General features: G+C 39.8%; 1 protein-coding gene across 5 annotated transcripts in view; it reads left to right on the forward strand.

The window, feature by feature from the left end:
• AUTS2 (activator of transcription and developmental regulator AUTS2) overlaps nucleotides 1–12,209 on the forward strand; it is a 757,133-nt gene extending 744,924 nt beyond the window's left edge. For all 5 annotated transcript variants that reach the window (XM_068415808.1, XM_068415810.1, XM_068415811.1 and 2 more), the window contains 5 exons: nucleotides 1,761–1,902; nucleotides 2,439–2,516; nucleotides 3,864–3,947; nucleotides 4,861–5,083; nucleotides 9,093–12,209. In XM_068415808.1, coding sequence (XP_068271909.1) covers nucleotides 1,761–1,902; nucleotides 2,439–2,516; nucleotides 3,864–3,947; nucleotides 4,861–5,083; nucleotides 9,093–10,332 — 1,767 coding nt within the window. In that variant the 3' untranslated portion in view covers nucleotides 10,333–12,209. The remainder of the gene's footprint in view (nucleotides 1–1,760; nucleotides 1,903–2,438; nucleotides 2,517–3,863; nucleotides 3,948–4,860; nucleotides 5,084–9,092) is intronic.
• Nucleotides 12,210–14,263: the final 2,054 nt, after the last annotated feature.

Consider the following 14,263-nt stretch of genomic DNA (forward strand, 5'->3'; position numbering starts at 1 on the left):
CCGTGAAATTAGAGCAGACATTTACGTTGATTTTAGTGGGCCCTGAATTAAGGTGTTACACATTTGCAGGACTTCATGCGTATTCGTAAGGATTATCATCAAGAGGGATGCTCTCCTGAGCAGCAACTGGGGATAAAATAAATAGGGTCAATTTTCTTTGGTACTATTTTAAGGTAAACGAACACATTCAAAAATCTTTACACACATCCATGATATTCCTGTTCTTCTTCAGACAGGAGATTTTTTCATTATTAGAACAGCACCAATGATACGGCTGCAATTAAAGTTTCAGCCAGCCTTTGCTATTCTGAGTAATGCCTATCAGAGGTTTATAACTTAGTTGTTAAAAAGAAGAATAAAAAGAGTTCACAGCATAAGAATCTTGCACTCAGGGTTCAACTGAGGCATTTGTATTTTCTGAACTTCTTTTTAATTATTAAAGCACTACAGTGGTACTTCATTAAAAGACATGACCTTAACCTGGCCATCTTTTCCATTTCAATATTCTTGCAGGCCATTATCTCAAAACATTGATAAAGCCTCTTTTTTTTTGTCTTTTTTTTTTTTGTTGTTCTCATAGCAACATAGACATGTTACTAGCACTTGAAAAACAGCTACTAGGCATGCACATTAACTTGGTCATAACTTTTTAATATGCATATTTATATCATTGTAATAGTCTGTACTCTGAGCTGGCACAGTATTAAATACTGATTTATAAAGCGTAACATGCTCCAGAATTACTGTTAAGATCTACTGGTTCAGTGTTACACATTTGTAAATCCTTTCAGCTGACCTGCACAATTAATCAGCAATCTGTGTTTAGGGAGTTCTGGCAGCACAGGTAATTGGGAATTTGTCTTTCCTCTTTGTTCTATAAAACTGTTGAAGTAGGGACCACTGAAAGGAGCACATGGCACAAAGAAGAGCCCATCCTTGCATCCACTTATCATTTACAATACTACACTTAGCGAATTTACCTTAAAAAAGAAAGTCTGCTGATTCTAATACCGTATAAATAAAGACAGCGACATACAGTGCTTTGAATCTGGAGTGCAAGCAGTCACAATGGGACTTCAGATCTTTAGACTCGAATACGCTTCATCTGTAATTTGGTTCATTTTAGTCCCTAGCTTGGCTCGGTTGCCGTCTGAGAGGCACTGAAAGATACACTGCATCAAGGGTTTCTGGATTGCAGCTTCACATTTAAAATTAATGGTTGTGGTGTCCATTGACTTGTCTCTGCTGTAACTGTCTGCCAAGGGATTCCTGCAGCGGGCAGAGGGTCAGCTGGCAGCTGTGGTGCTACAGTTGATGCTTTCACCCAGCTTTTAACATGTCTGCCCACCTGGGACCAGCTCCAAATGAACATTTCTCTTCGGCTTTGCTTTTTTTTATTTTAAGACAGACCTGTTCTTACAGCTAAGCAAGTGCCTGAGGCCTCTTCAAAGATTTTTATGTTTGTTCTTTAAGTCAGGTCTGTGCTGAAATGCTTTGCTGCAGAGGGATGGATGTGAGAATATGTGAAAACACTGTTGAAATTTGTGGGAAATGTGCATTGGGAGCCTGAGATTTTCTCTCTCTCTGCCTTAGATCCCCCTTCCAGGAAAATAGCACCTCTGCTCAGGGTCCCAAAAACTAATATTCTTGTTAAAACAGCAGTTAGTATCAATAAATTGTTATTCCCACGTCATTCTGAAAGTGTCTTTTACTGCTATCTTTTAGGACGGTCTCTTCCAAATCCTGTTTTTACGTTTCAGAAACAGATGCAGTCTGATCCGCACAAGCTGGACTTTGGCCTGAAACCTGAATTTCTGAGCAGGCCACCAGGCCCCAGCCTTTTTGGAGCCATCCACCACCCCCATGATCTGGCCCGGCCCTCAACTCTCTTCTCCACAGCCAGTGAGTACTGAGAAGTGAAATCTCCTCCTCGTGGCGTGCTCATTAAAATGCTAATCCTTGCCATGGTAAAAGGAAATTTTCCATGTGCTTTGGCTTATGAACTCTATGCAAGACATGCCAGGGGCTATTAGTCTATTTGATAAATATTTTTAAATTATTCTATATGCTTTTGAAAAAGCCCAACCTGCTGAAATGCTGTACGGGTAGTAAATGGAGGAACATTTCTTCACACAGTGATGTCTGATGCATCATGGAGATGACAGGTTGGAAATATGCTCTATTTTACACGCTCTTCTTTTTTTTCCGTACTGAAACATTACCCCCATACACACACCCCTTATACTCTAACCGGGAATTTCTGTTTAGAAAAGCAGCTGCTATTTGCATAGCATCCTGACCTGAGAGCCCCTGCCCAGTACACAGCAATCTCTGCTCATGTGAGCTGCCATTTAAGAAATGGTGGTCAAGCCCAGAGCACAGCGAGTCCCTTTCTGAGCTTTTGCTAGCAATTCACCCCTTTTGCTTTGTTTTGGCAGGTGGGGGTCACCCAGCCGGCACCCCTTTCGGCCCACCACCTCACCACAGCAACTTTCTCAACCCAGCTGCTCACTTAGGTACGTTCTCTCTGCAGTGAGACGGTGAATACAACTCAGAAGGAACACACATTGACCATTGAGACCATTAAAGGTTGCCCACGTGGAGACTCTTTGAGTATCATGCGTACTTAACCTTTACAAATGGTGCATTTTAGCCATTTAATTTTAGTCATTACCCAAGTAGCAGTTCTAAATACACGTAATAGTATCACTGACAGCATGCTTTGAACTACTTTGAAAACAGTCTGGACGTTAGAGGAGCGAAGTGACAGGGCTGGTTAGGTTTCACTGTAGTCATGTTTATAACCAATCAAAAAAAATGCCTTAAGGTTAAGGCTTTGATTCATAGAGGTGTTTCTTTTCCTAACTCTTTTCTAGATGTCTGCTTTTCCATTTAAGTGAGTGGGAAATAGATCCTTAAAATCTTATCTGGTCTCAGATTTTTCTGTTAGTGAAAATGGGTGAATATGCATTTAAAAACGGAACCACCCAAGTTACCAGATTTTGTTATTTCCCTTCTAGCTTACTGATGTTGTAATAAGGTGGCCTGCTGCCTGTGGGAGCATCCGAGATCAAGACTCTAAATTGGCATTTTATTTGGCATAGGGAAGGATTTGGGGGGGTCACCAAATTGATCCAGCAGACTCACAATGTAGGTTTATCATTCTGCACTTAGCTGCCTATAGAAAATGGTCTTCCTTTTCCCTGTGCTGGTATTTATTAGAAGTAGTTTCATCAAAATATTAGACTTCTCCAAAGTAAGGTGAGAGGAGAATTTGCTTCATACAGCTTTTAGTTTGCATGTATTAACTACTAAAAAAAATTATTCCAGTATTTTTCAGTCCATACTGTTTTTTCTTATAGTATTAGCAATAAATATCAAGAGAGTTACAAAATGTTCAGGTCAGCATGAGATATCAGTATAATAGGACATTTTATTTATATCCTGGCTATGGTTTAGGAGACATGGCCTGAAGGTGTTCTGGAGCACAGTTGCCAGAGTTAATAATAGTCTTGCTAGTCAGGGACATTTCATGAGAAAGACCATGGAATTGAATTGGAAGGGAATAAAAGAAAATTAATATGAAGATATTTGCGTGTTTTAAATGGAGTAGCTACTTATGCACAAGTACAGGCGTCAATACCATGTGTATTTTAACATCTTGTTCTTCATTGAAGAGGAAGTTTTTCTAGTAAGATGATCCCAAGCGTACTGTCATTGGAAGAAAAAATGTTTCACCACTGTGTTGTGGATGGGCACAGAGTGAGCTTTCATGCAGATGTAATGCAGTTGGATAACACGCTAATGCTTTGTCATGATTACCAACATGCCAGCGAGCCTCAGCTGTTTCCCTTGGTTTGCAGAGCCTTTCAATCGACCGGCTTCCTTCAGCGGTCTCACGGCAGTGGGTAGTAATGCCTTCGGGGGACTCGGGAACCCGACAGTTAGTGAGTAACCTCCTTGTTTATGAATTCTTGTTCGCTGTGTAATTCAGGATATTGAGTGATGGTGACTATTTGCTGTCTTTTTTACCAGTTGCTTAGACCACATACCACTAAGAGCTGGGAATTTGAAAAGCGACCTTTTTCGTCTAAAGAGCATAATTTTTTAGTTATCAGTAAATTATTTTCTATTAGTTACTTAATAGCTTGAGTTCAACATAGTGCTAAATGTCACCATTACATTGTTCAGTAAAGAAAAAAGAACCCCAAGAGTATAGAACCTGTGAGTTTAAGGAGTTTGTGAAATTTCACACAGTTTTGTTGCATGTTCAAAAATAGTTAATGTGTGCAGCATCCCTAGCTGGATGGGAACTTTTTTTTTTTTCCCTTTCTTACCAGTAATCCAGGACATGTGCCTGGAAAAGATCACTAATCTGCATTTATTTGTCCAGGATCATCAACATTTCTCTAGAATTGGCCAGTCACAAAAGATCATCCTTTTCAAAATCACTCTCTTTCTCCATACTTCAAATCTGACATGAATTCAGTCACATATTATTTTCCTTTGGTTCAGGATCAAATGCAACAAGTTCCGTTATTTATAGTCCGTATAATGGTCATTTCCCGATGCCTCCCAAATATTTGGTATGAGGATCATTGTCACTTCTATCTTACGACTTCATCCCTTGTCAATTTTATCCACAGCATTTCCCTTTCCAATTAAAACAGCTGTCAGATGCCTGCCCATTTTTAGGAATGAGACCCTCTAATGAATCTCTGTTAATTTCCTTTCCTTTTCCAGCTCCCAATAATATGTATTCATTTTAACTCTGAGTGCTGTAAAAGTTGTTTTGGTAAGTACCTTCACTAGAGCATACCTTTTTCTTAAACCTTTTTGTTTTCCACTTCACCATTTCAGCACCCAACTCAATGTTCGGCCACAAGGATGGCCCCAGTATGCAGAGCTTTAGCAACCCTCACGAGCCCTGGAACCGACTGCACCGAACTCCTCCTTCGTTCCCGACCCCTCCGCCCTGGCTGAAGCCAGGAGAGCTGGAGCGCAGTTCATCTGCTGCAGCTCATGACAGAGATAGAGATGTAGATAAACGAGACTCATCTGTTAGTAAAGATGACAAAGAAAGGTACGAAAGAACACTTCCAAGAATTGTCTAGTTCAAAGCTTGGGGCTCTGTTCCGCTTTTAACCCTTCCCAGCCTGGCACATTGTTAAACCAGAGCTTCAGTAGAGGGACACCTGGAGAGCTGACGCTGTTGCTGCCTACGACGCGAGGCACTGCTGAAGATGCAGGTTTCTAACTCGGGTGTTTCCTACTGCATCTGTTTCTCTTCTCACTTGCACCGCACTGCATCAGAAGGAGCTTTGCTGGAGTTCAGGCAGCGTCAAGTGAGAATAGAATCAGACCCACACACTCTGTTACCTTGTGGGTCACATTGTCACAGGTCTTTCGAAGACTGAATGTGTAGATAGGTGCCTGAGAGGATGAAAAAAAGGATTATCAGTCCATCAGATGCATATCTGCACCTTTGAATACTTAAATAACTTTGTAAATTGGACCTTGTCTGCAAAACAAATAACCCTGCCTCCTTCTTCAAAAATGGACTGACCAGAGGGACCACTGATAACGTTGTAAAATTACAACACTGTAAAATGCACCGGGTAGTTTCAGTGCATGCAGTTCATTAAATCAACCTTAATTCCCCCGCAAAAAAAGCCACACACACACATGCACTGCTGTTACACACCTTCAAGCACAGGTTTTATTCAGTGTTTTACATGGACTTGCACGCTAACATGTCCAGGCTGGGAAGGGTTAATGAAAAGTAAAACCTGGTCATATTTTTTTTTGTCAGGACTGTTCCCATTATACAGTTAACTCAGTAACAATTCCTCTTAACATTTAAGTACCAAATTATAAGAATTTGCCATTCAGCAAGTGTCATGCCTTCCTTGAAAAATGTAGAGAGGCTGATTTCAGCTTTTTCAGTTGTGGCTTAATGGCTTTCCTGTTAAGTTTGCACATTACTTTACTACATAATGGCTATTTGTTTCTAATTTTTTAACATGAAAGAATATATAGGAGATGTGCTTTTCTGACTTCTCTGTCACTAACCCAAATATACGCATTAGTAGCCTTTTCTAAAAGAAGTTATGCTAACACATTAGATATTCTAAAAATACATTTAAGAGCTTTTCTATGTTATTGTAAAATGTGAAGAGCAAGTCAAACTACAGATCTTTTCACCTACATTTTCCATTTGGAATATTTTCTGTTTGGTAGCATAGCTTCATTATTTTCATGTCTGGTGTTAATGCTTCAAAATAAATTGCTGTTACAAATTGGGGATTCTGTCCTGCAAAATGCTTAAGCATGTGAGTAACTTTACTGGCTTGAATGGCAAAGCATTTTAGTTACTAATGATACGGGTAGGCTTTAGAATTATGTGATTATTTCAGTTGCTGCTTTGTTGTTTTCTTATGAAGTGTTCCTGCTGAATAAAGTCCCTTTCAGATATACATTCCTTGCAAGCTGCTTTGGCATTGCCTGAACTCCATATCATAGCTCAGAACATATTTATTTTCAATAATTTGAGAGCTTAAAAGTAAGCGTCATTCATACTTCATACTTCTGCACAATTATGGCTAACAGTTTAGTACAATAATGTTTTTGCCGATCTAGTGTCGCTGTGCATCCATCTGTGTGGTTTTGAAGAGTTCTCCTTTGCAGCATGTTCACGCTCTTGCCTGTATGAGAAGATGCTGAGAATCCCTTCCTGGAGATGTGCTCCCTGTGTAGATAATGTCTGGAGTAGTTTCTGAGCCTCTTGTACCTATTCTTTTATCTTCAGTGGCACGCAGTGGGGTGAGGATGTAGCCGTGCTTTCTAGTTGAGGTCCCAATCTCTGTTACCTATTTTAAGCTAATTTGCCCAAACAGGAAGAACTGGGAATTACCCCCACAGGTATGATTTCATCTCCAAATCATCCTGTTATCAAGGGTCTAACTTTATCAGCCCCCAAATGGGCCATCTAGCCAAAAGCATTCGTCTAGATTTCTTCTGTTATCTGTGGAAAGATACCTCGGAGGTACCTCTTAGCTTACCTGTTCCCCATCTAAGATGAGTGTTAAGAGTGGGGTGCAGGGAACCACTGGTTGCTCTTCTTGGATAAGCTGCATGGCCAGGGTACCGCAGCCCCCTGCCAGCTAGATTGAGATAAGGTAAATCCCTCAAGATAGCTTAGATAATATGACTCTACAATCTGTGACCCTTCCCTAGGTGCAGAGCTGGCTGGGGAGTAACATTGCAATGTCCTGATACGGTGCCGACTTTCTCCTGGAACATCGTTTGCAGTTGCGGAGGTTTTTTTTGTTCTAAGGACTCTGTTACTCCAGCCCAGCGTTAGAAAAAAATCAGTAAAAACAGCTATTGTGAAAAATAGGATTTGTTCCTACTCAGTGGTATTTTGTTTAAAAGATGTCACTGAGCAATTCTGTTCTAATAATGACATTTAAGTGTATGTAATCCTAGAGCATTAAAAAAAACCCAAGAATCTATTGATCTTTTTAGCAACATAAATGAGGCAAAGTACTCGGCATAAGATACTCTCTATCTTTCAGCGTAGCAACTGCATTACAAGTTCATTTGAGAACATGATCTTAAGTTTCTTCTTTGTGGAGACAGAGACTTAGAGCTGTTCCCATATTATTAACCTAAGGAGCCCTTGACAGATCTGAGGATAAAAAATTATTCCCTCTCTGACCACTGAACTACATGTAGTTCGCTGAAGTGAGATGTATAATCAGTAGCCTCTTAATACCATCCCTGTAGTTGAATGGGATGAAATTGGCAAAGGAGCATGTTATTTTGGTTACACATATATTTTTCTTTAGTTACAGAAAATGCCTGTTATTTTCTCTAAATGTTATGCATAATTTAAAATACATCAGTTACATAGGAATTGATTAAATATCAGCAAAAGAACTCAATGAGCTCTCCTAGTGAAATGAAATAAAACAATTAAGGGTGCCCTCTGAACTAGTCCCATGAGCAAAATAGGTATTGCAGAGTCCACAAGCCAGTGCTTTCCCAACAAAGTAAGAGTCGAGTCTTCACATTGAGAAGCCCTCATTGGAGTGCCTTGACTTGGTCTCACTGCGTCCAAATCTGGAAGCTGTTAAATCAAATCCCTCAACTTTTGGTGGAAAGCAAGAGGAGGGAAATTGGAGCCAGGGCACAATGTCCACACTGTTTAGGGCACAGTCAGTCAAAGCAGAACCTGATACCAAGGAGTTAATTGGTAGTCAATGCAGACTGGGTGGTTCTGGTATCAAATGCTCCAACTTACAAATGTTTTCTAGCAGTCACATTCTGGACTCTCGGAAGTCTCTCAGACATGGCCCATATAATGACAGCTTCAACAGTGCAGTCTAGACGCAGCAAAAGGTGCATCTGGTGAGGTTATAATAATGAGAGTTTCCTTTTGTGCCTGCCTGTTCAGAGAGGTGGATTGTCTCCATCAGTACTGGTGTCTTGAGAGGTTTTTGTTTTCAAATTTAAGTAGTAAATTGAATAGTGAGAAGTAAATTGAACAGCTAGAAGATTGAAGAAAATAGATATAAGAAATCAATAACGTACATACGTCTAGAAGTCTTTTAAGAAGTCAGTTGAACAAAGTGTCATCTGTTTCCCAAATGTGTTCTTAACAGAAGCAGCAAGTAAAATACTATTAACCATGTATTTGGATTTAACTGCCTCACTTTTTTTGGATTAAATTAGTATGGTTTTGTTTTTCTCTCTCTTCTTTGCAAATAATTAAGGCCTTTGTCTTCGAAATACATGTACTAGAGCTAGATGGCCTTGAGAGCCTTCTGTGGACTTCGGTGTTTGAAATCTCAATCAGATCATTCACAAAGCAGCTTCAGGAATCATCTTCTCTTGGGTCGAGATAATAGAATAGGCCTAGTTTAGAGATGGGATGTTCTTCTGGTGTTTTGGGTGTGCAAGAGGAACAGTGCATTTAATGGTGCATGTTACTAGCTTTCTGCAAAGCAACGAGTATGAAGTCAGACACCCTAGATGCTTTATTTGCAGAGTTTCTCATGCCTTCATTTTTACACTTCTCTTTCTTCTAGGGAGAGCATTGAGAAAAGACACTCCAGCCATCCTTCACCAGCACCTATCCATCCAGTAAACTCCCTCGGACATAATCGCAGCTCAAATGAGCAGATCAGGAGCCATCTGAATCCCGAGGTTCGAGAAAAAGAGAAACCCAAAGAACGCGAGAGGGATCACTCCGAATCTCGGAAGGAAATTAATGTTGAAGAGCACAAGGTGAAGGAGAACTATATTTCGGAGAAAGAAGGCCTGAGCCATGAAAGCCGAGTGGTGGAAGAGTCTAAGCAAATGCCCAGGGTTCCTTCACCCTATGCTAGGCCCCCCGTTGTGGAGAGTACCAGGCCCAATAGTACTTCAAACCATGAGGCCGAGAGGAAGAACGAGGCGGCGTACGATAATCCGAAGAAAAGCAATGAAGTCAAAGTGAAGGAGGAACGAAAGGAAGACCATGATGTTCAACCTGAGGGACCTCAGACTCATAGGTCATCTGATCAGCCACCACCTATATCTACATCTAACGTCCATCCAAGTCCGTTAGTGTCTATGCCCATGACTGTAGGTGTAACTGGTATACATCACATGAACAGCATCAGTGGCCTGGATAGGACTCGCATGATGACCCCTTTTATGGGAATTAGCCCAATTCCTGGTGGAGAACGTTTCCCCTATCCTTCTTTCCACTGGGATCCAATGAGAGATCCCTTAAGAGATCCTTACAGAGAGCTAGATATTCATCGGAGAGACCCCCTGGGCAGAGACTTTTTGCTAAGAAATGACCCCCTTCATCGTCTTTCTACGCCGAGATTGTATGAAGCAGACAGGTCATTCAGGGATCGGGAACCTCACGACTACAATCACCACCACCATCACCACCACCCTCTCTCTGTTGACCCTCGACGTGAGCATGAGAGGGGCAACCACTTGGATGATAGGGAGCGGTTGCACATGCTCAGAGAGGACTATGAACACGCACGCCTGCACTCAGTTCACCCTGCCGCCTTGGATGGGCACCTGCCTCACCCAAGCCTAATCACGCCAGGACTCCCTAGCATGCACTACCCCAGAGTCAGTCCCCCAACGGGACACCAAAATGGGATCCTCAATAAAACTCCCCCCACAGCAGCTCTCAGTGCCCCTCCACCTCTTATTTCTACTCTGGGACCTCGGCCTGGGTCTCCCAGAAGGACTACTCCTCTGTCAACAGAGATGAGAGAGAGGCCTCCTTCTCACACCCTCAAGGACATTGAAGCTCGATAAGCAGAGTGAGAATAAATGAAAACCAGAGAAAGTGGGACAGAACATTGTAAATGAACATAATATAAAGACCTTCTTACTAGTCATTGATACAGACTGGGGATGTGACCCACTGTACAATATGTATAGACCTGAGTGCAAAGATTTTGAAATGGTTTTTTTGTATATTATATGTTGAAATTTTCCAGATCTTTTAGCCAAGTCCATATGTTCCTCGTGTCTCCTCCTCTATTTTATTTCTAGTTTAAAAATTTCAAAATTCGAACTGAAGAACAAGACATTAATCTAAATGATTTGACTAGAAACAAACCACCACCAATGCCAACCATACAAAGCTCTTTCAGACCAGAAGTGAAGACAATTGTAGATAATTTATGTAAAAAGATTGCTTCATGGGTTAATGGTTCATATATGCAAAAAGGGTAAGATGAAAGCTTTACTTTGTACAAATGTAAATAGATAAAATTAAGTAACATAATACATCAATACTTCTTAAACTGTGCTATTTGCAAACTTAATATTGATCAACACAGTCTGCTTATGCTGTGTTACATATATTGTTATAGACAGCTAAACCCCTTCAACTATGCAATGAATTCTAAGGCTTTTCACAAAAGCCTTTATAACTCAAAGGAGCCTTTTCAACACACAACATAATTAAAGTCATATTTTCCCTGAACAAGCTCATCTATAACAGAAACCTATTTCTCTTGCTTGTTTTGATGAAGAAACAGCCCGTTAGAAGTGTAGTTTTCTGTCTGAACCCCTGCATCAAGATGCTGATGTTACTGTAGCTCGTGTATTCTGTAGAACACGTCAGGGTTAGCGATCTATAATCACTGATACTGTAGTCATAACAGATTGGGTTTTAGTCACGTTAATCTGGGTTAAACAGAGTAATAACCAAATGCTGGATATTTTCCAGAACTTTCGTCACTTAACATGTCAAATTTATTTTTGGAAGAACATCTGCTTATAGCCATTCGTGTCTGTTTTTATTTTTATTGACAGTGTGTCATTTTTCTCTGTACACACACTTTTTTTTTGTGTGTTAAGTGATTTTTAGCTGCATTGAAACAAATCCTACAAGAAAGCTAATACTTTTCTAAATGATAGACATGTTTTCACTGTGGATCAGTAGTTTAATTAATGAACTCCGATGCATATTTCATAATGCAATTTATTGTATTTCAGTTGGTAATAAAGTCTGTGAATAGTTAACAGGTCAGCCTTGTTGTTCCCTAATCATAAAAGACATGAAATAACATGAAGAACATGGTCCTTTTTAAAAATATGCATCAATCTTCTGAAATCTGTCTTTTCATAACACACTTTTTTTATAATGTGTTAAGTTTCTTGTCTAAATATTTGGAGAGAATATGACTTTATCAGAGAGAATTCAATATCTTGTCTACTGGACTGTAAACTATATGTATGAAATAAAATTAGTTCCATTGGTCTTCTAGTGTATTAAAGTGCTATCTGAAGTTGTTATCCTGTTTTGGAAAAAAAAAAAAAAAAGAAAAAAGTTAACTACAGACAGTTGTTTCTAATGATCAGAGATCTATTTTAGTAGTCAACTGAAGGTTTAGTTGTGAGCTTCAGATTTTGTGAACTCCAGATGTTGTGCAGTGGTTTTTCTTTTTTTTTAAGAACAAAAGGAAAAAATACAGAAAAAAAAAACCAACCCTGAAGAATATGTACACTGGAACCGTAGTGGTAGCTTTCAGTATTGTAAAGAGATTGTTATATACGAACCTTTTTGCTGTTTATCCTGTATGTAATAAAGTCCTTTCTAGATCCTATGTGAAAAGAAAAGTGAAGCGGCTCTCAATCTTCAGCATGTTTCCTCATCAGCGAAGACTTGTGTAATGTAAATTGTGCCATGTTATTAAAAAATGTGAACTAAACTGCTAGGTGCTTCTTTGTGTGGAGTACCCCATCGCTGCTGTGGGGAAGAAATACTTTTTCCCAAGAGTGGGTTTTTGTTCAGAAGAAAGAGCTATTAAGAATGTAAAGGAAATGGCAAGCTTTTATAAGCCATCTTATTAAAGTTATTATAGTAATCAGGAAAAAAGGAACAAAAAGGAGACCAGATCCTTGGCTTGTCCAGATTCTTTAATTTACACCCTATTTACATTAGCTGTTAGTTAACTGACCAGTTTGTCTTTCAGGATGGTCCCATACTTAAGTACATGGCTGTACGCAAGCCCTTCCGTGAATTTCTGCAGTTCCACGCAAGCCAATGGCATTTTACCAGTTTTCACCAGCTAAAGATAGGACTGCTGGTTACTGTGAACAATTTGTTGCAAATTGTTTAGTTCTTCATAGTACAGCTTTCATGGTGTCCTTTTCTGAGAAAAAAAAAATATTTCCTCATACATGATTTCCAGGAGGGTTTTTTAGTTCAGGGTTTTCTTTACAAGCTTGTTGCAAACACTTCAAAACTTTTATCCAAGTTACTTTGGCAGAGGTAACTTGTGACACTGAAATTTGCTTTCTTGAGAAAGACTTAGGAAACCTTTCTTCTCCCTCAATAATTGCCAATTGTTTTGGTAAGCAATTACATGTATGCAGCCATATATTCAAGTTTGGTTTTGTTTCTCTCTTCAGCCCTGTAGCACTTCTGTCTGTATTCTACTCTTACTCCCATGTAAATTTGATGAAAGTGAAGTCTCCCTGAATTTCAGCCATGTAACTAAGAGAAAAGAATAGCCCTATGTCTTTTTTAAAATCCAATTTTGTGTAAACTCTGCAGAATGTACAATAGTAGCATAATGTGCAAGAAGAGCTTTTTTCTCTTTTTCTGCGAGGAACCTGTATCTCAGTCTTCTGGATGCACATCATTAAAAAACCGTCCAAGTTTCTGGAGGAAACCAATTATAGATGGCCGTAGAAGGATGAAAACTACTGGAGCAAGCTCGCACAGATAAGTGTGAGGGGCCCTATGAGACAAGGTCTAATGAGAGCAGCGGCTTCCAGTCTCATCTCAGAGCACTGTAATAGGAGTCCTAACAGCTTTGTCAGTGTCTCCAGGGGGAAGAAATGTGGCCTCTGTACAGACTATGATCCTTGTCCTCCCAGGTGCTGAGCATACTCCTGCTCATGGTCCTTAATTCCCAATCAAGCCAATGAACCCTCCCTCCCAGAGTCCCAGAAAGCATTGAGGCATTTCACTCTGAATTCGATACAATTTAAGTGGCTATACACCTTTGAAGATCTGGGTGTCAGGTCTCTTGCAAGAATGGTGATGCTCAGAGGAATATGCCTGAGAGGTATAGCAAGAGATGAAACAAGATTTTTAATGCTTTTAAACTTTATCAGATAAATTCATTGCTTTTCAGAAGTTTGATATAGGGACATTAGCTTGCAGGTATAGACAATTCAATCTTTTTAGCAGGGTTTTTCATTCAAGATGTGTCTTACATCTTCAGTTTTTGAATCACTAGTATTTAAGAAATGAAGTTCATTCAAAGACCATGCCAAATACCACCTGGAGGAATGAAATTAATCAGAAGAGTATTATTCTGTCAGGTGTGAGAGATCTGGATTATAGAAAACCCAGAGCTATTATGCTTAAAACACCTAGGACCTTTGCTTTGTGCTTTAAAGATTGCACCTTCCCACATTCCAACTAGTTTTCTACTTAGCAGCTTCCTATCACCAGTTGGGTGCCAACTAAAGCAGTGTATAGAAAGTGATCCTTTGAAAGCAGTCATAACATTTGTTCCCTGATGCAATGTTCATTTAATACCATGCTTTGTCCCTTCTTTTTTAACCTTCTGTATTGCCTTTTTTGTCTTTCCTTACTAAATACCTAGCTCTAACCTGGTTTTCTGCTGTTCATACCTTAGTGATACTCGCTTGCCTTTTTGCCAGTCATGGTCTCTTTCATGGCTTATGATAGCTAAATCTATTATAGGCAGCAATAAAT

The sequence above is a fragment of the Nyctibius grandis genome, chromosome 18 (genome assembly GCF_013368605.1).
Source record: "Nyctibius grandis isolate bNycGra1 chromosome 18, bNycGra1.pri, whole genome shotgun sequence".
Taxonomy (NCBI): Eukaryota; Metazoa; Chordata; class Aves; order Nyctibiiformes; family Nyctibiidae; genus Nyctibius; species Nyctibius grandis.